At 34.6% G+C, this 22217-nt stretch overlaps 1 protein-coding gene and 1 pseudogene across 1 annotated transcript; one reads left to right on the forward strand and one right to left on the reverse strand.

Moving 5' to 3' along the window:
• The first annotated feature begins 4063 nt into the window (after window positions 1-4063).
• LOC107823692 (phragmoplastin DRP1E-like) lies at window positions 4064-11625 on the forward strand (annotated as a pseudogene).
• On the reverse strand, window positions 11436-14560 carry LOC107823693 (haloacid dehalogenase-like hydrolase domain-containing protein Sgpp). Its single transcript, XM_016650384.2, has 5 exons — window positions 14139-14560; window positions 12672-12786; window positions 12303-12454; window positions 11947-12208; window positions 11436-11866 (listed from the first exon to the last, which is right to left on the reverse strand). The coding sequence occupies exons 1-5, from the start codon at window positions 14171-14173 to the stop codon at window positions 11675-11677; spliced, it is 756 nt and encodes a 251-aa protein (XP_016505870.1). The 5' UTR covers window positions 14174-14560; the 3' UTR covers window positions 11436-11674.
• Window positions 14561-22217: the final 7657 nt, after the last annotated feature.

The following is a 22217-nucleotide window of genomic DNA, read 5'->3' on the forward strand; positions in this document are numbered from 1 at the left end:
ATTGGTCATCTTTACACAAATACCATGGCATATTTAACCTTAATGGATTTCTATACAGAAAATACAATAGGACAACGATCATTTCTGCCATCCAGCATTCATACCCATCATCATTTTAACAGTCAGTATACAGATCCTCAAGGTGATAGGAGTAAAAAAAATATGCTAGCCTATATTCCTAACAAGACCAAGCAAAGAGTGGGTTCAGCAGTCCAAAAAATAATGTTAATTAAGCAGTGACCAAGCAAACTTTAAACCAAACCTCTACAAACCCAGATTCAATCCATTTCCACCCCAGATGAATCAGAAACTGTTTCAGAAATTGAAAATTTCAAAAATCACAGGAGAAGTTCAATGAAACAGTGGTTTCATTGAAATTTTCAGATGTTTTTCTTTTGTTTTTTGGTTTTTTATTCCTGAATTCCTCTTCCGCCTCTCAGCTCTTTTTTTCTGCCTTGAAAGGCAAGAAATGATGCCTTTATAGGCAAGAAAATAGGGCAGCAAAGAGTGGGTTCAGTTTTGCACTTGAACCCTTTTTGAATTTTCATTTTTGCTCTTATGTCCTCAGTTTTAAAATCAGTATTTCATATAAGTCTCAATCCCAGCTTCTAGGAAGCTTCCCTATTCAGTTACAAGAGATTCCCCCACCTAAATTTCCTATACTAACCCCTAGACCCTCTGTTTTTACTTTGGGAACCAAATGAGTGATATTGACCCAATAGCTCAAACAGACATGGGCTCAGATCCGACCCCAAAACCCAAACAAACCTTTTGAGGTGAGGTCTAAATTGTCCTCAAAGCCCAAGCAGCAAAGACAACCCAAACCAAATCAGTATTTCATAGCAGGTAAAAGAAAACACTCAAACAATTTTCAAAACCCAAAACCTAAACTAAGTGACTGACTAATTAACAAAATAGGCAGGGACTCAAAATGACCTAATTAAATTAAACTATGCGACTAAAACAAAAGATGAAATGAGAAGTTTAAGCATGACACTAATAAAAACTAAACAAACCACAAACTTCAGATTTGAAAAGGAAAGCTGAAAAGCCAATGGAACAGATACGAACACAAAATCAATCTAGAGGGAAACTAGGTTCCAAACCTTGCTCGAATTTCAATCAAAGTAAAAAAAAGTAAAGAAAGGGAGAAGAAAAGAAGAGGAACAAAAGGTGAAACTCGGACAGAAAAGAAAAAAGGGGAGAAAACTTACCCTAGTAAACCCGACATGGCATTGGACATCTTGATTTAAACGGAACTGATGCTAATCACTTGTTCTTCGTCAAAAACAAATGAGCAGCATCAATTCGCGTTGAATCAGACTTCAAACTTGAACAAATCGGAAGCCTATGGTCATGCATGCTAACAAATTCGACGGAAATTGACTTCGGGCTTTTTAGGGTTCGAACTTGGATTTGAAATTCGAAGAGTTCTGGGGTGATTTGAGGGAATCTAAGTGGGGATTTGGAGTGAAGGAGACGCGGGGGTTCAGGGGTGTGATTTTGGGGTCGAACAGAGGCGGCGCCGCCACCGGAGAGCACAGGGGCGACGCTAGGGTTTTTCTTTTAAACCAAGATTTGAGACGTTCTGGGTTTGTTTGATGGAAGGTACTTGTAGATTTGGACTGAGGGAGTTGAGGAGGATATTTGGTGTTAATTTGAAGTCGGTTCGTGGTGGCGCCGCCTCCGATGGTGGGGGATTTGGAGGCGGCGTCGTTGGGTTTGCAGAGACGGGTTGCGAGGGAGATGAGTGAGGGGTAGGGGGCACGTTTGGACACTTAAATATTAGGTGATCCAAGCTTCAGGACCGTCCGATCAAGAAACCTCGACAGTCCTGATCTGTTGCCAATGAAACGGTGTCGTTAGGGGAAAAGGGTGACCGGACCGGGTTTTGGCTGGTCTGGGCCTGGGTTAATGGGTATTTTGGGCTGGAAAATCAAATTTGGCCCAAAAATCTGATCTCATTTTTTGTTTTTTTTTTTTTTCAATTTTCCCTTTAATTTCTTTTTAATAAAATTAAAATTAAAAATAAAACCTAAATTAATTCCTAATCAAATTATCTTATCAAATTGAATTAATTAATTCTAAATAATAATTACCACTATTAATTAAATACCAAATTAACGAAAAGTTACCAAAATTCGAAACTAAAATTAAGAATGCAAAAATACGTTATTTTTTTCCACTTTTATAAAACAATTGAATTAATAATTAATTTTTTAAGAAAATGCAAAGTTAAACTCTAAATGCAAATGCAATATATTTTGTATTTTTCATTAACTAAAATGCACACACAAAATGCAAACAAATAACAGAACATGTCACGAAAATCTACAAAATTGCGAACACTGAAAGAAATTATTTTGTTTTGAATTTATGGGAGTAATTCATATAGGGCAAAAATCACGTGCTCACAAGAGCAATGGCCAAAGTTTTTCAAAATATCAAATCTTTCACCTATTTATAGGATTGGGAGGCGCCAGAATCGAGGCGGCAAGCTTAAAAGCAGCACCAGAATCGAAGCACCAAGCCGTCAGTCCCCACCTCGAAAATCTGTGCAATGATGATGCACGTAAAGCTGACATCATTTCCCGGAGAAGTGTACCACGCGCATGTCTTGCTAAGCACGATGACCCCCCTCATTTGCCACGTCATAACGCTTCCACAGGTCAAATTTCTCCAAAAAGAGTGCATGGAGTCCGCTCATCGAGGACGCATCCGGTTGCGACCCCGACAAGCGGAGGGACTAACTGTATGAGTCCGAATTTGACCGACCACGACGCATAACGAGTACAACAAACAACCGGGTAATTCCGAACCTGCGTCCCGAGGGAGACGACCGTAAAGCGAAAGAAGAAAATGTACGACCCTTGTAGAAGTGTAAACCCATTAGGGGACATTAAGAATATTTCGTCGAATATTCCTTGTATTGGATTTCTTACAACTCCGAAGGGTTTCTCCCTAGTATAAAAAGAAAAAAAAGACCTTGTAAGGGGTAATGAACATTCTGGGAAGCTAACTAATCTTGAATAAAAAGAAACTTTGCAACTCTCTTCTCCCTACCTATTATTATTCTAGAGATTATTATCTTAAACTATGATTTACTCCTTCATCTTTGATTGATTTGTTCAAAAGGGTTTTAACATCTTTTGAGTCAAGCAGTAACTAGTAAGGATTTAAAATAGGCTGATTTTCCATAAATACACATCATTTCATGTTCCCTTCTTTATTATTATTATTATTATTATTATTATTATTATTATTATTATTATTATTATTATTATTATTATTATTATTATTATTATTATTATTAATTATTAATTATCAATATTAATTCTTTTCTTGTGGATATGTGAGGACGATACATATTTAGGATGCAAATTATCTGAACCGCTTTCTAAGATCATCATGTGATGACAAAAAATAGTAATTTGACTCGTATTGTTACGAATTTGAATTTTAGTGATCTTTTAATCAACATCACCTAGTATAATCATGCGGGGGAGGGGAGGGGGAATATTACTTCGTACGTTGCAATTGAGATGATATGTTCGCTTATCAAGAGTCAAATAATATTCATTTTGACCAATATTTTATATTGTATCTTTTTATTATATTGATACAAGAAAAATTATAATTTATAATAGTATTTTTTGTATAATTTTAAATATCTAAAATTTATTTTTAAATATTGACTAATCCAATTTAACATCAAAATTTAGTCAAATTAACTCTTGATAAGCGAATTATGTCATCTAAATTTGAAATAGAGTGGGTATATAGACGCGCACGAGTAGGTCACTTACTTCTTTTCTTGCCACGTAATTATTATTATTATTATTTTACTTTATATAGTACGTACAGGAGATAAAATAAAGTTTTTTGTTGACATGAAATAAAAAAATAAAGCTGACAACACATAAAAAAAAATGTCGTCAAAAAAGATCCCGCCCAGAGTCAAAATTTTAAAAATGTTGACAACTTCCCATGACCTGAAAAAGACTATCCCACGTGGCGCACTAACTCGACCACCAACACAAACCCCCTGGCAGTCACACTCCTTATCAAGTCAAAAAATAATAATATAAAAATAGATTCCGTCACGTTCTCTACATTGGTACTACTACTATTGCTCGTCGTCATCGCCGATAGGGATCTACGACGTCGGAGAATCGATAGGGTTAGGGTTTTCGTTAAAATGGAAGGCGTCATTGGCCTTGTGAATAGAATTCAGAGAGCGTGTACGCTCCTCGGTGATTACGGTGATGATCGAAGTTTGCCTACTCTTTGGGATGCTCTTCCAACTATCGTCGTCCTCGGTGGCCAGGTCCGTTTCATATACACTTATTTTCGTGTGTTTTCTCTCTGTTTTTGCTTCTTCTTTTTTTTGTTTATTATTTTCTGCTTATGTATGTGTTTTGGTTATTTTATGTACGTGAGAATCTGTAGATGATTGTTTTCTGTTTTATCAGTGTTTGTGATGGTGTTAATGCTTTTTATGGAATTTTATTGGTGTTGCTAGTTAATTTAGCGTTCTTGCTTTGTTTTCTGAACTGTTTTGATTGAATTATGGTGGTTTTGTAGAGTTCGGGGAAGTCTTCGGTTTTGGAGAGCATCGTCGGCCGGGATTTTCTTCCTAGAGGATCAGGTAATGGTTAATGCACGAATTATATATACTTTTTTTAGGAAAAATAAGTGCAAAACTACATTCGTAAAGTTAAATCTGCTGTTCTTTTCAGTTGTTTTAAACTATAATTTCTCAATTGGAGATTTTTTTGCCAGTTGGTTGGTGCTAACAAATTATTAAAAAGCAAAAGAAAAAAAAAAAAAAAACAGAAACAGATTTTTGCAAAAGCCTAGGTGATGTTTTCCTATCTGCCCAAGCCTTGTTAGGTGAAGTTACTCGATATTTGTATTGGTGAGAGAGGTAGCAAGAATCCGGGAAATAGTCGAGATACACACATATATGGATCAGTCAATGGAATAGAATATCAGAAACTTAAAAATCTGATTCTTTTTCCCAGAAAGATAAAATGAAATCAGCTTTAGCAAAATGTTAGCTCTGATTATGTCCAATAAAATAAAGAAGATATAAAAGACACGTAGTTAAGCCCTTAATTACTTCCTTGTAAATTACTATAGTTTTGGCTTTTTTGTTTTTCTGGGAAGAAGAATAGAGAAATACCGGATGGCTGGTATCATTGTAAGTGCTGTACTATTAACACATGCAGGTAGAGAAAACTAAAATAAGCTGTTACTTTAGTGAAAAAGAAACTAGTCTTTTTTAATTGGACCACAATTTACATTCTCAGTGACTCTTATATTGAGATATTTGACTAATTAGGGAAAATGCTACTTTTCTAGCCGGTTTTAGACCTTTTGACCTAATGATTGGAGCTTATGCTTATGTCATTATGTGTATTATCATGATTTGCTCGAGTTAAACTTTTCTTATCACAATGATAGACACAAAAAATAGATAAGACACTGATTCTAAGTGTCTGTTTTTTAAAAGAAAAATTATGTACTATTTATTTCCTTCTCTACCTTTCAGCATAACCCAGTTTTAACCATATTTGCCCTGGACCTACAAACTATACCATTTCACTAGTTTAGAGATACTCCAAATTGATACAATTTTCAGGAAGCTGCATTGCAATTTTATAAAAACACCTTACAATTCTGCTCTATTGCAATCTCGCTCTCCTAATAGAAACAAAAATCTATAATTTATTGGAAAATAAAGCGATAAACCACAATATTTCTCCTTTCCTCCCTTTTGTTCAGTTTTCACATAGCAGTATTTATTTTGGGCAGGAATTGTAACAAGAAGGCCATTGGTTTTGCAACTTTACAAGACTGAGCCAGGACAAGAAGACTATGCACAGTTTCTTCACACTGGAAATAGAAAGTTTATAGATTTTGGTATGTTGGTTTTTTGAAAATGTGGTACAATGCGTAGTTGCCTTAGAGCTTTTTCATTTTTTCCTTTACTGTTGTGCTTTCGACATTACCTTGTCATATTTCTTCTGGTAGTTAGTCCATTACCGTAGCCATTTTGGAAGTGAATCTTCCGTGTAATATCATTTCTAACTATGCAATATTTATGTGTTGATTTGATTTGTACATTTCTTCTTAATGAAGTTATGGTAAGATCAGAGATCCAGGAAGAAACGGACAGGGTGACTGGAAAGACAAAGCAGATTTCTTCTCTTCCTATTAATCTCAGCATCTACTCTCCAAATGGTGCGCCTTTTATGTTACTTTCTTTTATTTACAATAGTGTGCTGGCTTTCATTGTGGATTTAGCAGTGTATCTACAGGAAGGCATGCAACTGATGGTTTGCTTTCTTGCTTCTATATGTATATGTCCATTATGTTGCATTTTGCTGTTCCAAAGTTTTGTCTGTTATTACCTATTGTACATATAGCACACAAAAAAAGAACTTAATAAAGTTATTATATATGTAGTTCATATTAACATGTTGTAAAACGTCCTTGATTTAAGGAGGGTGGTGCAATTGCTTGATTGTAAGTTTTTAGCTTTACTCTATGGTTGATAGATTCTTGGTGGTATTCATATGAGTACTCAGTATTGGGGTTTTGGTTTCACTATCAATCAGATAACTCATATGGGGTTTCATTGCAGTTGTCAATTTGACGTTAGTAGATTTACCTGGTTTAACAAAGGTTGCCGTCGGTATGTTTCTTCATTCTCATGTTGTTGATCTTTCATTCGTACACGTTTCATGATCTATTTTGCTCAATACAATTGTGTGTGTTGACAGAGGGGCAGCCTGAAAGTATCAGGAAATCGAAGATATGGTTCGCTCATATGCTGAGAAGGTAATATGCTGAGAGGCAGAGAATGTCTTTGTTGATTGGCAGAATCTAACTATGTTTCTACCCTTTAGAGATGAGAAAGTGGAACTTTGAGAATTATGATCCTGCCACACAGAAGTTAGAGACTTTGATGCTATTGCTTAGCTTGTAAATTTTGCTCTCGACACTTGATAGGAACCAACTGACAACACTTTGGTTCTTGCATTGTAGCCGAACTGTATTCTTTTAGCTATTACCCCAGCCAATCAGGATGTTGCAACATCTGATGCTATAAAGATTGCTCGAGAAGTTGACCCAACTGGTATTATTTTCAGATCTTCTCTGGCATAATATAACATTTGCTTAATTTTTCCTGTCTTTGTTTTTTCTCCCACATTTTGAAAAATACTTTTGAGGGTCATTGGAGCATTAACTTGTTTCCATGCAGGTGAACGTACACTTGGTGTGTTGACAAAGCTTGATTTGATGGACAAGGGAACAAATGCATTGGATGTGAGTCTTTTTTCCTTTCTACCTAACAAATGGCTTTTGTTTGTTGAAGAGGTGTTATATTCTCTGTATCAGTCAACATCTTTTGATTCCTGATCCATTTTTTTAATGAGGAGTAGTTTATAATTATTCAGTGGCTTATACCTATTAAATCTTCTAAATTTACGGGAAAAACCCCCGCTAAACTCTTCTTAAAGTCTGTTCCATGCTGATTCCTCCACAGGTCATCTGCAATATCCATTACCACTTTGGATTTGAGTATAATGTGTTTGTTTTGAAGTGATAATATTCATTGAATGTGAGTTTTATGTCTGCCAGAGTATGAGGATAGAGCGTATAACTATTTTCATCATCTGTGGCTATATGAAGTCCCTTGCATCAGGCATGCATTTTAAAACTGTACATTTATGGACAAGAACTTTCAGTTAAGTTATACCATGCTGAACTTCAAGATTGGTATAAATAGGTATTGATGAATAGTTGAATGTAGAGAAGGCACTGATGCCCTCTCGAGGCCATAAACTACAGTAGGATGTGGTTGTTTCCTTAGGATTATGCAACATTCATTAGGTTCTCTTTACAAATACGCTTAAAATTCTGTCATTAATAGCAGCAGTTTTTATGTTATCTTTGCTGCTGCTAGTCTTTTCACAATTACAGATAATTGCAACATCTTTTTGGCTGTATCCTATCATATATTGACATTCCTCTAAGGTACCTTTTCAATTGTGTGATGAAGGTTCTTGAAGGAAGATCTTATCGTCTACAACATCCTTGGGTTGGAATTGTCAATCGTTCACAGGCCGATATTAATAGAAATGTTGACATGATTGTTTCAAGGCGCAAGGAACGTGAATTTTTTGCTACAAGTCCTGAGTATGGACATTTGGCTAATAGAATGGGTTCAGAGTATTTGGCAAAACTACTCTCGAAAGTATACACTCTACCGAAGCTGCTTATACCAAGAAAGATTTATCTCTAATTCTTGCAATTGATATTTGTTACTCTAATTCTTGCAATTGATATTTGTTACACAATGCTGATAGGAAATATTTGTTTTTCCAGCACCTAGAATCTGTGATCAAGGCCCGTATACCAACCATTTTGTCTTTGATCAATAGAAGCATTGATGAACTTGAGGAAGAGCTGAGTTACCTAGGGAGACCTGTTGCTATTGATGCAAGCGTAATGATACTAATATTTTCCTTTTTCTGAAAACATGCTACTGTTTGATTCAATATCTTTAATAGTTTTGCTTAAATCGACAGGCGCAGTTGTATGCCATATTAGAGCTGTGCCGTGCTTTTGATAGGATTTTCAAGGAGCATCTTGAAGGAGGGTAAGAATATACATTTTTCTTTAACCGAACAAAGGAGGAAAAATTGTTGATTTGACTACTACTGTATTTTGCTTCTGTCTTCACAACCACAACTATATTTTCTTATGTAAAGGAAAACACACAATGTTTGGTTCCATTAACATGTAAACCATTGGCTGTCAAATTGTGTTACAACCTGTGAAAATGTTGGAAACATGTAATGAGGATATTTTCAGTTGTTTTCATGCGTAGTGTCTTAAAAACCAAGGACATATACTACACTGCCTTATAATGAGGTTAAGTTGATCATATTTGGTCTTCCACATCTGCTTGTATAGGCGGCCAGGAGGAGATCGCATTTATTGGATTTTTGACAACCAGCTCCCTGCTGCTCTAAGAAAGCTTCCACTGGATCGTTATCTCTCGCTGCAAAATGTTCGGAAGGTTGTCTCTGAGGCAGATGGCTATCAACCTCATCTAATAGCACCAGAGCAAGGTTATAGACGGCTTATTGATGGCGCTCTTAATTATTTCAGGGGTCCTGCTGAAGCCTCAGCAGATGCAGTAAGTACTTGCACCTTTTTATTCTTTTATCCAGTGGATGTGAATTGTCATGTTACTTCATGTGGCTATGGTTAAGGGAATCTTTTTATGACATTGGTTATGCAAGTCCTTTTTTGGGACCAAAGGTTGTGACCAGTATTCCTGAAGTTATTGAAAATGGAAGCTTTCTGAAATATTCTCTCCAGGGATTGGAAGCACTAGCTTAGCTTATGTACTAGGGAATTGAGTAGGAAAATAAAATCATGGTCATGTCAAAAGGAGTTTGTCATATAAGCCAACTTAAAGACTTGGAATTGTATAGCAATAAACCAATTAATAATAACAACGCTGCTTAAAATTGAAAGCGCATAATTTTCCCCTCCCCACTAAAGAAAAACGAACCAATAGTTCAGGATTCCAATGCTCAAGTTGAAACTGCTATTTCAACTTAACTCTATGAATTGACTATGTAGGTTCACTTCATCTTGAAAGAGCTGGTGGGGAAGTCAATAGGGGAAACTCAGGTATGATCCGAAACCTCTACTACTTCACTATCTAATGGTAAATGATGAAATTGATATTTTCTGGATGCAGGAACTAAGTCGCTTTCCAACTCTTCGAACAGAGATAGCATCCGCTGCGAATGAAGCATTAGAGAGATTCCGCGATGACAGCAAGAAAACTGTTCTGAGGATGGTGGACATGGAATCCTCATACCTTACTATTGACTTTTTCCGGAAACTCCCACAAGAAGCTGATAAGGGTGGAAGCCCAACTGCTTCAACTGCCGACCGTTACACAGAGGGGCACTTGCGCAGGATAGGCTCAACCATTTCCTCATATATCGGGATGGTGTCTGATACCCTACGAAATACAATACCAAAGGCCGTGGTTTATTGTCAAGTTCGGGAAGCCAAACGTTCTTTACTTGATCATTTCTATACGCAACTGGGCAAAAAAGAGGTATTCCACTGGTCTACTTAAATTAGATACCCTCCAGAGATTCTTTTTCCCTTATGCTTAACATCCTTAATGACATCAGTAGAGTCAATGGATGATGATCAATTCATCAAATTGTGAACATGTCATTAGAGGTGAAAGCAATGTTATCTGCTGATGCAATGTTACAAGCACTTTAAACCTTTTCTTTTACTTCTATACCCAAAAGTTTCCAAATAATTGCAGAGTTTGATATGATTTATCAGGGAATTTAAAAATATCGAATAAATAGTCTCAACCAATTTTAGTAAGACCTTTCACAGCAGAGGTTGAAATTATGGTCTGCTTTCCTTTCAGGTTCAAAGTTAGTCTACAGTACTTAATGAATTTTTCCCAACGTGTAGGGTAAAACTCTCGCCCGGTTACTGGATGAAGATCCAATCCTGATGGAGAGGAGGCAGAAATGTTCAAGAAGGCTTGAGCTGTACAAGTCTGCTAGAGATGAAATAGATTCAGCGTTATGGGCAAAATGATGTGAAAGTGTACATAGTTTGCACAGACTAATTGGAAAATGTTTTTTGGTCTAAACCTAGGCTTTTCAAAGCCACAGCATCTTCTTACGGGTTTAAACTAAGTTGCATTATTGGCAGTTTTGAACTTTGAATTATGCCTGTCTTTTACCATTGGCAATATCTAAGAAATTTAGGCTTTTCCAAAGCTACTGGGTCGTCCATGGAGGGGGGAGTTTTTTAAATTTGCATAATTTTTTCTGTCACTGCCTGTCAGACTTCAAAAAAGGCAGAGGGAAAAAAGTAATGGTTTGTATATCTTATGCACTAGCTGTGCAATGGAAAAGAAAATGGAATTTTAGCTATATTTACAACATCATCTCACAAAACATACTACGTCCTAAGCATAGAGGGTTGCAGTAGGTTGACCACTGTAAGAATAATTCACTGTGATAAGCTCTACATATGGAACCGTGTTAACCTAAACATATGACAATGTGACAATACCAACAACGTAAGGTAATTGGGGTCAATGTTACAGAACGTGTCTACCCAATCATGTTATACCTGGAAACAAACATGTTAGACCACATATGAAGAACAGTTCATTGATATTGATTGATATGCAACTTCTTCATAACCAAAGTCCAGAGCATTCAAACAGATATGAAGAAGTTGTACTTTTAGCTCATTATCTTATGCACTAAATATAATCACTCAAGGCCTGCAAGCATGGCAAAATGAATTCAAAAACTGGTATCTAACAAAATGCACAATGAAGCTAAGCCACAATCTGGTAAAAATGAACAAGTTATGGTCAATGAATAGCCACCATATTCGGTTTTCGTATACTCTTAATTCAATATCAATGGTAGGACCTAGCACAATTGATTTTATGAACGAAAATAATGCTAATACCTTTTCCCTCTTTGTTTATTATGACAAGAAAATACAAAGCTTCAATGAATCATACCCAATAAACTCTTTAGAGATCCACGTCAACAACATCAGTTTTCACCAGTAAGCGTATGTCTCAGACTGTGGTTGTTCCAGCACCTGACTTTTTGTCGATCTCCTCAAGATCTGCCCATAGTTTCGGATCTTCATAATCTTTGATAAGAAAAGCAGGCTTTGCTTCCATAAGCAAGTGAGGTGGATTTCGGGTTGCCAATCCGACAACAGGCATCCCAGCTGCCACCCCAGCTTTTATTCCAGAAACAGAATCCTAAGCATAGAAGAAAAGTTATGACTTCTAATGGTGTGAGGATAAGAAAATGAAGAATGTGGTCGACAAAGAAATCAGACCTCAAATATGAATGTGTGATCTTTCGACACCTTAAGCAGTTCAAGGGCCTTCAAGTAAGGGTCGGGAAATGGTTTTGCACGCTTACACTCACTTCCAATAATAACCACATCAAAGAAATCCTTTAGGCCAAGTATTTCTATTATCAGTTCACCGTTCAGTCTAGGTGCATTGGTAACTGCAGCCCGTTTCAGCCCACGATCCTCAATCCACTTCTTCACCTTGTACAGGCCGTCTATAGGTTTCAACTGTTCTTTCACCAACCTAATTGTAACAAAAACAGCTTGCCTATGAGACTGGAGGAAGAGTAGCACAAGGTCAATTGAAATATACAAGTAGCGTAAGTAGAGTTACGAACCTTCTAAACATAGCTTCTTTCTCGTCACAGAATTTAAGACCCCTTTCCAGATCATCAGGGAAAAGGGCAGCAGCAATGTCATCATTGTGTTTGCCAGCAATAGTTTTGACAAACCAGTCCTCATCAACCGGCACACCACCATTGTAGCCTATCTGCAGAACCAAAATCGCCAGCAATTATGAGAAACATGATTGACATTTTCCCAAATATCAGTAACTTCTGCATAAACAGGAAAAACAAAGCTTCTTCCTCGGGTGGGGTTGCAAATGTGTCCCTGGGGTTGAGGGGGGGAGGAGGTAAGGAGCATTTCACAAGTCAAAAGGTACAAAAAAGCTTTTTCTATAAAGAAAAGCGATTAATTGTTGTTACCTCTAGAAGCATTTCACGGAAGGCATAAAAGTGAAGTGGATCTGAATCACATAAAGTCCCGTCTACGTCAAATAGTACTGCTTGAAGGGGAGCAAGTCTTGCTAGAGACGAAGAACTGCTAAGAGAAAATGTAATAGTTTAGCTTTGCTTTCTGAATGCAATCATAAAAATATCTCCAAATACAACTCGGTGTAATAACAAACATTAATCAATGCAAGCTTTATACATTCCATGGACAAATCTAGGCTTAAAACATTTGGTGCAATGACATCCACTGCCTTTTGTTAGGATGATGTGTCTTAAAAAAAGTAAACATATGCAACAAACCACACCACCCCGAAGTCATTGATTCTTATCTTGGACTACCTCTGACACAATCTCAAAGAATGTATTAAACATTAGTATGGGTATTTCCTGAACATTTTTATGAGGGCCAAGAAATCATGAAAAGGATTAAAGCATTAATGATAACAGATTAACAGTATCTCAATCTATGTTGCCCGGACTCTTCAAAATGTTACCACACCAGTGTCGGATCTTGCAGAAATACACTACTTTTGGAGGATTCGACACACACCCTGCAACATAGATCTCAATGATATAATGAAGTTCATATTTTGAAAAAATCAAGTTAAACGTGCACTAAGTTGCTGTTCATTAGGGGCTATACCAGGAACATTTTAAGCATAAGATCCAGCTTAAGTTCAATTATCCTGTTATCAATTTGGTTAAGTATGTTCTGGACCAGACATTTACTAATGTAGTATACCGATTTAAATTCAGTGAGGGGAAGAAAATTGAGAATAAATTGCAAAGAACTTAAATCGTGCAATAAGCCTAGTCCAATAGTCACTATGAAGCTCATACCAGCCAGGAGAAAACAGGAATTCCCATCATATAAAAAAGAAATTTCAACTAAATGAAAATAAACAGAAGTCATCAGTGTTATATTATGAACCAGAAAGAAGAAATCGCTAAAGATGCCCAAAATCACAATTGATCAATCAAAAACTTAGTGAGAATACTGAGTTTTGGATTAGAGAAAACAGAATAAGAAAACCAGTAAGAAGGGAAGATATAGATCTGCTTAGCAATAAGAATACACTTTTTTTTTCTTTTTTTTTTTTTACATTTTACCTTTATATCAATCGATTACAAACAAATCAAACAAGTATTTCTTGATAATAACAGAGAAATCTCATTAGATGCAAAATTTTCAAATGGCACACATTGAGATCAATGGCTTCAATCATGCAAAAATGGAGGAATCAAAACAAGAAGCTTAGATCATATGATTATAAACGGATTTAAATAATTTGGGAGCTTAAGCAAATTCATGGAGGGAAAAAAAAGAAATTCCAATCAACAAAAATGCATCAAGAATCCAAACCCCAGATCAAATCTTGGCTAAAATTCAAATTTTGTCATCAAATAAAAGCAAAAAAAAAAAAGGATTAAAATTTTCACCTTTCTGTAGAATTTTCCCCAGCAGGAGCAGTCATCTTGAAAAGGGTATCAAACAATTCTGAGAGTTGGGTAGAAAAATGCTGATTTCCACAAAAGTGTGCTTTGAAAAACTTGAGGAAATAGAAAAGGTGGCGACTTTACGAAGTGAAGAAGAAAGAGATGGTATGGTATAAGAGAATCTTCTAAAGAATCAGAATAGTTCACCTCCAGCGTTCCAATAAAGCGCAAGTGTTGGCCATTCATATTTTCCCTAACTTCACGTGTTACATTTCATGTTTTTTTTTTTCTTTTTTCCGTGTATCTTTTATTTCAACCAAATATGTATCTCCAAATATGCGCAAGTTCAATAATCATATTTTGCAGGTAAAACCTAATATCGGGTCGGTTAAGCTTAGAGCCTAATGTAATAGGGATGTGACATGTGAGATGATATCTGATAGTAGAAGGATGTTTGATCAATTAATTGGTATTTATTCTCGTCATTTGTCAATTAAAAGAAGTGGAGTATTCAATTTTTCTAAGTGAGAGTATTCAATTCTGCTTCTACTTTTGTTCGTGTGGCTATGTTTTTTTCAGCCTTCCCTGCTTTTCTGGGAAGTTTCGCTACTAATCTATATACCAAACCAACCACATGCCTTTTTTTAAGAGTTCCGAACCAAAGTATTGGTTTTTTAAACTCGAAGCATCAAAATAGGTGAAAGAAAATAATTGGTAACCTTTTTTGTATAGCGTATGAATTACGCGCGCTATATCTTAATGACACGTTTGTTTGTGAAGGTATACTTGATTTTTCAAAAGCCGGTCAAAGTACAGCTATATATATTAGATGTGCTATAAGTACTGAAGTTGAAAAGACGGATAGGTATAGCGCATCAAATATATATATGCGTCATACCTATATTAAAAAAACAACCAGTCTCCTTCGGGACATAAGCCAAATTTTAGTGATCTAATAACACCCGATTCAAGGCGTTGTCGTGTAGTGGAACTCTTTTATTGCCCGATTCGATGATCAAATTTTCATTCTTTCAAACAACTCGAAAAAGAGGTATTCCGAATCACTTTTGTAATATAACTCATGTATATAATTGTCTATTAGCTGTTTTTCGAGGGTATTTGATGAGTTGTATTTTAAAAGTTGAAGGCACAGGGCAAAGTATTTTACCAATTCTTATCATGATGCCACTTGACATAAAGCGCGACATTTTTTTTGGTTTAAAAAATAAAATAAAATTTAAAATATATCCAAATATGAAAGATTATGGAGAATAATTGAGAAAGAGAAATAAATGTTATCATGAATATGTATGTTAAATTTTTTATGTTAATATGAGTTTATCACAAAAATAAAATAAATAAGTAAATATGAAATTTTAGTCCTTATTAGAAAAGCTAACAAATGAGTTATGTGCATTCTTTCTTGCACAAAAATATTGTTTTTAGGATAATATGTGCATAATGCTAGTATTAAGTTTAGTTTACTGGATTTGAAAACATACAAATAGGAAGAGAAGTCAGTTTCAATTAATGTAGAATATATGTATAGTACGTGCATCTTGTTTTGATAATTATAGACTTCATACGTGCACAAGTAGATTCACCATTCACGTGCATTTAGTTGTGCAATGCACATCCTGCGTCAATTATTAAAAAATTTATTTACAAGAACAACAAAGTTATAAATGTATACATATGTTATTGTAAAATAGAAATTGAAGTGAAAAAAGTAAAATTCCCTTAAATAATGATACAACCTCAGAATATTAGGAGCATGTGTTGTATGTAAAGCCAAAAGTTTTTGTAGTCTTGTTAGGACAAAATCCTACTTCTCGTAGAATAGAGAGGGCTGAATACATACAAGATATTTAAAGTTGACATGATTTTTTATTTAAATATTTTAATTTAGGGATATTATTAATGAGCACGTACATTACATTAATTTTGTTCCAATTAGGCAATTCTTGCTGAGTTGACACATAAAGTGAGTTTCACAAAATATAAGTGCGTGAAGAGCCCAAAATATAGATTTTTTTTTTTGGTCTTTTTTATTTCCTTCTACTTCTTCTTTATGTACGCCACCATTTCCATCATTGCCTCCTCCACTTTCACCATTTCCTTCTTCTTCTTTATCAGTGTCACTACTCATATCCAATTGAAAATTAAAGCAATTAATTTAAGCTTAAGCTCTCAAATTCAATCATCTTTCCGTTACAGAACTCTCAATTAATTTTGCGTAAGCTCTCAAATTCAATTACTAGCTAATGCTTCGAATTCACCTTTCCGTTACAGAACTCTCAGTTAGCTTGTACCAGACCAAACAACCAGTTGCCGCCAAGCTCCCCCCTCCTCACCACCAAATCCTCCGCCACCCTCCTCTCTAACTCCCATCGCCGAACCCTTCTTCTTCACCCACCCATCTCCGACCGTCACTCTTCTCCAGGAGCAGCCCCCTATTGATTAAAACTGAAATGAGTCAGAGTTCTTCATTTCAAATCGAAACACTATTAATGGGGTCTTTAAAAAGCTTAAAGGTTTAAAATGGGTTACTTGATTTGATGAAATTAATGTTGGGGGTGCCTTTGGGTCGTCTTGGGGAATCTTTAGCTAAAGTTATAACAAATTTGGAGGAGTTTCTCTTAAAAGTTTGGATTAAAATCTTGGTTGGAACAAGAACACACATGAAGATAGTGAAGAACATCAAGAACACACATTAAATAGATTTAACATAGTTTTTCCTCTCTTTTTTAACTCAAAAAGATATATGTCGTCATTTTATTCGCCATTTGCCACATCAATAGCGAGTGTATTGCACACACTTTGTAAGTTTCATTAAATGTCAAAAGAGTGTCTAATTGGAACAAAATTCGTGTAATGTACGTGCTCATTAGGAACACCCCTAAGTTCAGGTGTCTAAATGAAGAATCGTGTCAACTTTAAGTGTCTCCATATGTATTCAGCCAAAAGAGGGATAATGCATAAAATCCTCCTGAACTATACGAAAGTTGCTACGACACACCTTATCTTTGCGGGGTCCTATTATCCCCTAAACTTTTTTTTTCCATAATTCTTTGCACCTTTATTGCTGACGTGACATAAAGAACCAAAATTTGGCAAACGGTGAAATACAAGCGTTGCCACATGTAATTTCGTATTTTTTTAAAATCTATTTCATTTTCTTTCTTTTTCTTTTCTTTTTCATTTGAAATGTAATGGAAATATTATTTTGTATATAGAAAAATGAAAAGGACAATTATTTTTGTATGAACTTGAAAAATTATTAGAGGTGTTGAGCTTATTCGGACGTTGTTGAAGTTTTAAAGTTGAGATTCAAGTACTAAATTCATTCTAAATTCATAGTGATGAGATTCCAAAATGAAAAAAGAATTTCGAATCCATCATTGTTGAACCTTGAAAAAATTTAAAGAACAAAAAAATGGGTTTGTCAAAATTCTTGGTTGTTGGCTAAATTGATCACTGGGGTATGATGATGATGTTGTTGTGAGGTTGTAGTTGAAATTTGAGCTTGATTGGTGCGGATTTAGCCGAGTTTTTGTTAAATTTTGACACCAAAAATTAGATTTGGAGCTCTTGAAAATTGGTAATAAAATGGGGATGAAGAATTCTTAAAAATAAGCTTTGGAATTGATACGTAGCCATTTCGTATAGGTTAGAGCCCTTTTTTTTAATTCTCATGCGCTTGAAGGAGGTGTTCTCACACAGTGCTCCACGTCAACAATAAAGATGCAAAAAATTATGGAATTTTTTTTCCTATGGGAATAATAGAATCCCCGCAAAGGTAAGGTGTATCGTAACAATTTCGGGTATAGTTCATGAAATTTTATGCAATATCCCTAGAAAAGACTTCTAGTAGATTGTTAGATTAACCAAATCAATAACAATTTCGGCAACAAGCAAACTTGCTTGGATCATGTAATATTTTGCTACTGTAGCACTAGTGAGTGAAAACTTGACCACAAAGCAATTGAGAATATAAAAGTGCAAACTCACGGTTGGTTTTCTTTCTATCATGCATTACACACATACCTAGAAAAGGTCTTTGATTATCGGAGGCGGAACTAGAATTTTAAGCTTATAGGCTTGAGATTTTAATGGTCTTTAAGTTACTAGATTCTAGATTAATAATTTATATATATATATATATATATATATAATAAATTTTATAAGACAAATACAAAATTTTAATTACTGGATTCGGCCGAAACCGATCTCGGCGCTCTATCTCCCCCTGTTGGCGCTTATGGATAAACGAACTCAAGAAATATGCAATATATGCTATGAACTAAGGAAAGAAGAATGTGATTAATCAGGTAAGGAAAACAAACACATAGGTTTCTAAGACAGCCAGCTGAGGAACAATTATGATTAAGGGAGAAACATCAAGACAGCCATATCGAAAATTCTGAAAAGGAATAATACTACCTATCTGAAGGCTGATACAACTCTAGCTATCATTCATTTAAATCTCATGCAAAATGGGAAAAGGAGTAATACCTCATATTAGAATTTGCAAACCTTGTAACGTAATTCATTAGAAAATTAAATTTCATGATAACGTTTATTGTGCGTACGTCAACTGATTCTATTAAGTATCTGTTACCTCTCGCCATCACAGGTATCGAATGACTCTGTCCACAAATATGAGAAGAAATAACCTAATATTTTCTTGTTCTTTTTTTAGACCTCAGAGTCTGAAGTTTATTGGTTCTTTCCCTTCTCATTAGTTCAAAAGCTTGGTCAAATTCAGCTTCTTCTCAAAAACACCTTTTTTTTTTCTTTCAAAAGTTTGGGCAAATACTTCAAACTTTGAAAAATAAGCACTTTTTTGAAGAAGAAAAAAGTGTTTATTAAGTTTGGAAAAGCTTGGTCAAACAGATTCAGAAGTATCTACGCAACATCTGTTGGTTCCTCCTTTGTCAGATATTTTTTTTTTTCAAGAAGTGGCATAATTTTCAATATTTTTATGACAACAAATAGTGGAAATTGTTTACTGTTTACACATCAGCAAAGAGAACATTGATCTACTAGTGTCTAGTTGAATGCAAATCCTTACTTCAAGCGTCGACATATGTCTTTTATATACACATAAGGCCTAAAGTCTAGGTCTTGTACCTCAAACAATTGGCACAAGTACATGCATCAAGAGGTCAAATCCAAGTGAACAAGACAAGTAATTACAAATTTGTAGTGGTACAGTTGAGCATCTTCAAGTGGGATGATTTATACCTTAAGAAAATCCAAAGCAGAATGTTATGAAATGGACTTGCCAAGGTTCAACACTAGCACTGAAAATGAGATTCATATATAGCAGACACTGTAGGGTCCAAATTCTTCAGTGGTTTCCATGTCATGGATGATGTTTTACAATCTCCTTGGGCTCCTACCTCTGTTCTTAATTGAATTCATGAGATTATGACCAATTAGTAAGCTTAGCCACGGAGCGGTGCCTTGGCGTAACTAGTAAAGTTACTGTCATGTGACCAGTAGATCACGGATTCGAGCCGTGGAAACAACCTCTTGCAGAAGTACTGAGTAAGGCTGCGTACAATAGACTCTTGTGGTCCGGCCCTTGATCACCGAGCTTTAGTTTATGGGGCATGATGTGTAGGTTTGATGCATGTCGCGGATTCAAATTCTGCCGCAAACAAAGCCAAATATTTTGTGTGGAGAAGAATAAAGGAGCAATCTCATTATCGATCGAGAATTTGGAATCACGTTCCATTGGCCCTTGAAAAAATTTCGGTTATAGAAAAAGTAAAGTACTCATTTAATATTTAAGTCCATAAAATTCCAAATGATTATAACCTTTGAAATTGCCAATTAGAACTCTCATTTAACAGTTAATGTTCTTTTCTTTCCTAATTATAACTTGGGCAACTATCAATCAGATTGATGTTCTTTTGATCTTTTCAACTTTGGCAACTAGCAAGCTTTTCAGATTTCTTCTTTTTCTATTCCCATAAACAGTTTTGTGCCCAGTTGATTCACAGTCGAGAGAAAATAAAAAACTAACTAAATAAATAAATAATAGAAACGCCTTTGCATGTTTGGTAACATAGAAAGGTTCCAAAGCACTAATAAAAATCTCAATTTTCAATATTCGTTTTGGTGTTTTGTTTTTATACAAGAGATTACAGAATATCACAAAGAAAATTGCAACAATAACTATGCCTTAATCACAAAAAGTTAAAGTCGGTTATATGAATCATTAATGTCCATGTCGTCTCCATCTTACTGTCACTGTAACAATTACTATGATTGGTGTAAATTATAACGAAGATTTGGAACTTAAATATTAAGTTCGAGAATTTAGATGTATGTTTCCTTGCACTTTCAAAATCCAAGATATCAGAGAATCCTTCTGACTTTTAACCACACTAGTCTTAGGGTACGCGCGTTGCGCGTGTACCTATATCGATGAGCATAATTTTTAAGAATTATACATATATTATTAATCAGTATGTTTAAGTTATTAAATATAAGCTAAAAATAAGAAAAGTTTCTGAAAATGATATATATCGATTCTATTTAGGTGGCTAGCCATTTGAGCTGGTATAATTATTACTGTAGTAATTATAGTTATAAAACATAGGGAAAAAAATATGAACTAATAAGATCCATAATTGATATGTATTAGAACACCTTCCAAAAAATAAATTTAGATATTGTATATATTTACAAAGCAAAAGACTTAGAGTCTGAGAACCAAATATCCTTAAATATTGAAGGAGTGTCGCCTAATATTACCGACTTTAATAACAGTTAGTTCTCACTTATTCTTCATGGACTTTGCCGTTTAATTTTAGATTATTTTTATATTTTGTAAAAAAAATTATATTACATAATTCAAATAAGAAAAAGTGTTATACAAGGTATTTAATATGAGAATCTTTTATATATTCAAATAATGAAGAATTTAATGCACAAAATTTTAGTTGATTTAAACTACTCCCTCCGGTCCAAAATAAGTGATTTTTGGCCTTTTTTTTGTGGTCCAAAATAAGTGATTTTTCCATATTTCAAGAATGAATTAATTATTTTTTTTCTACATTGCCTTTGGAGTAAATAGTGTTGGAGTGTGTGTTAGGAGTATTTATGTGAAGAGATAGTAAAGGTTAATATGATCAAGTTCATTGTTAATTAATGTTAAAAGGTGGGTTTCTTAATCTGTGTGAAAACAACTAAAAATCACTAATTTTGGACCGGAGAGAGTACTAAATATTGGAACAAAAGCTTAATCTCAAGCAATCATATTCCAAAGAAAATAGAATAAGCATATCTAAGTTGTAACCCTATGTTTTGTGAAATAAAGTATTGGAAAGAAATACTAACAGTTTAAATAATCTAAAAAATTTAAAACATTATTTTTTGAACCGAAGGATCATAAAATCTTTTAACTAAAGTGGTAGAATCATAGTTTACCTTGTCCTAACTCCTAAGTATTGGTTCGTGATAATTGAATCACTAAACAAATTAGTTGTGATATCTAATTATAGAACACAATCGTTCTAACTGTAATAAAATAAAAACAAATACACAAATATCAATATTCTCAAAATTTAGAATTATGTGTAAATTAAAGCTCATTAATTTAAAAAGTAAATGATTTATAGAAAGTAAATTGTATTTGAACTTAAAGTCCTAAATATTAGGATTTCTTATATAGTTCAAATAAGGGAAGATATATTAAATAAAGTTATAGTTTTTTTTTTCTAAATTCCTAAATATTAGTTAAATGACTGTTTTGTCTAATGTGAATTATATTTTTAAAGGGTAAAAAAGGTTCGCCAAGGACCTTCGTGCTTTTAATATTATATCCAAGATATCAAAGAATCCTCGACTTTTAACCACATTTTTGAAATTTTTAGCAAACCGTTATTAGGATCTTAGACAATATAGTGCAAAAGCACCTAACTTGTCCCCTAATTTACTTGCACCACAAGCAAATTCCTAATGAAATTTGTCCTGCAATTGTAAAGTCAAAGATATATCTGTTTCATATCATCATACATCCTTATCAAAATACACACACTTACTCACACCCAGTGTTTGTGCTAATCC

This window comes from Nicotiana tabacum, chromosome 1, assembly GCF_000715075.1.
Source record: "Nicotiana tabacum cultivar K326 chromosome 1, ASM71507v2, whole genome shotgun sequence".
NCBI classification, from domain to species: domain Eukaryota; kingdom Viridiplantae; phylum Streptophyta; class Magnoliopsida; order Solanales; family Solanaceae; genus Nicotiana; species Nicotiana tabacum.

Coding starts and splice junctions, on each gene's coding strand:
- LOC107823693 (XM_016650384.2), bottom strand. CDS start 14,173: ATGACTGCTCCTGCTGGGGAAAATTCTACAGAAAG. Junction 12,209..12,302: donor AAAGAAGCTATGTTTAGAAG/GTTCGTAACTCT, acceptor TGTTACAATTAG/GTTGGTGAAAGAACAGTTGA. Junction 11,867..11,946: donor ATCACACATTCATATTTGAG/GTCTGATTTCTT, acceptor TTCTATGCTTAG/GATTCTGTTTCTGGAATAAA.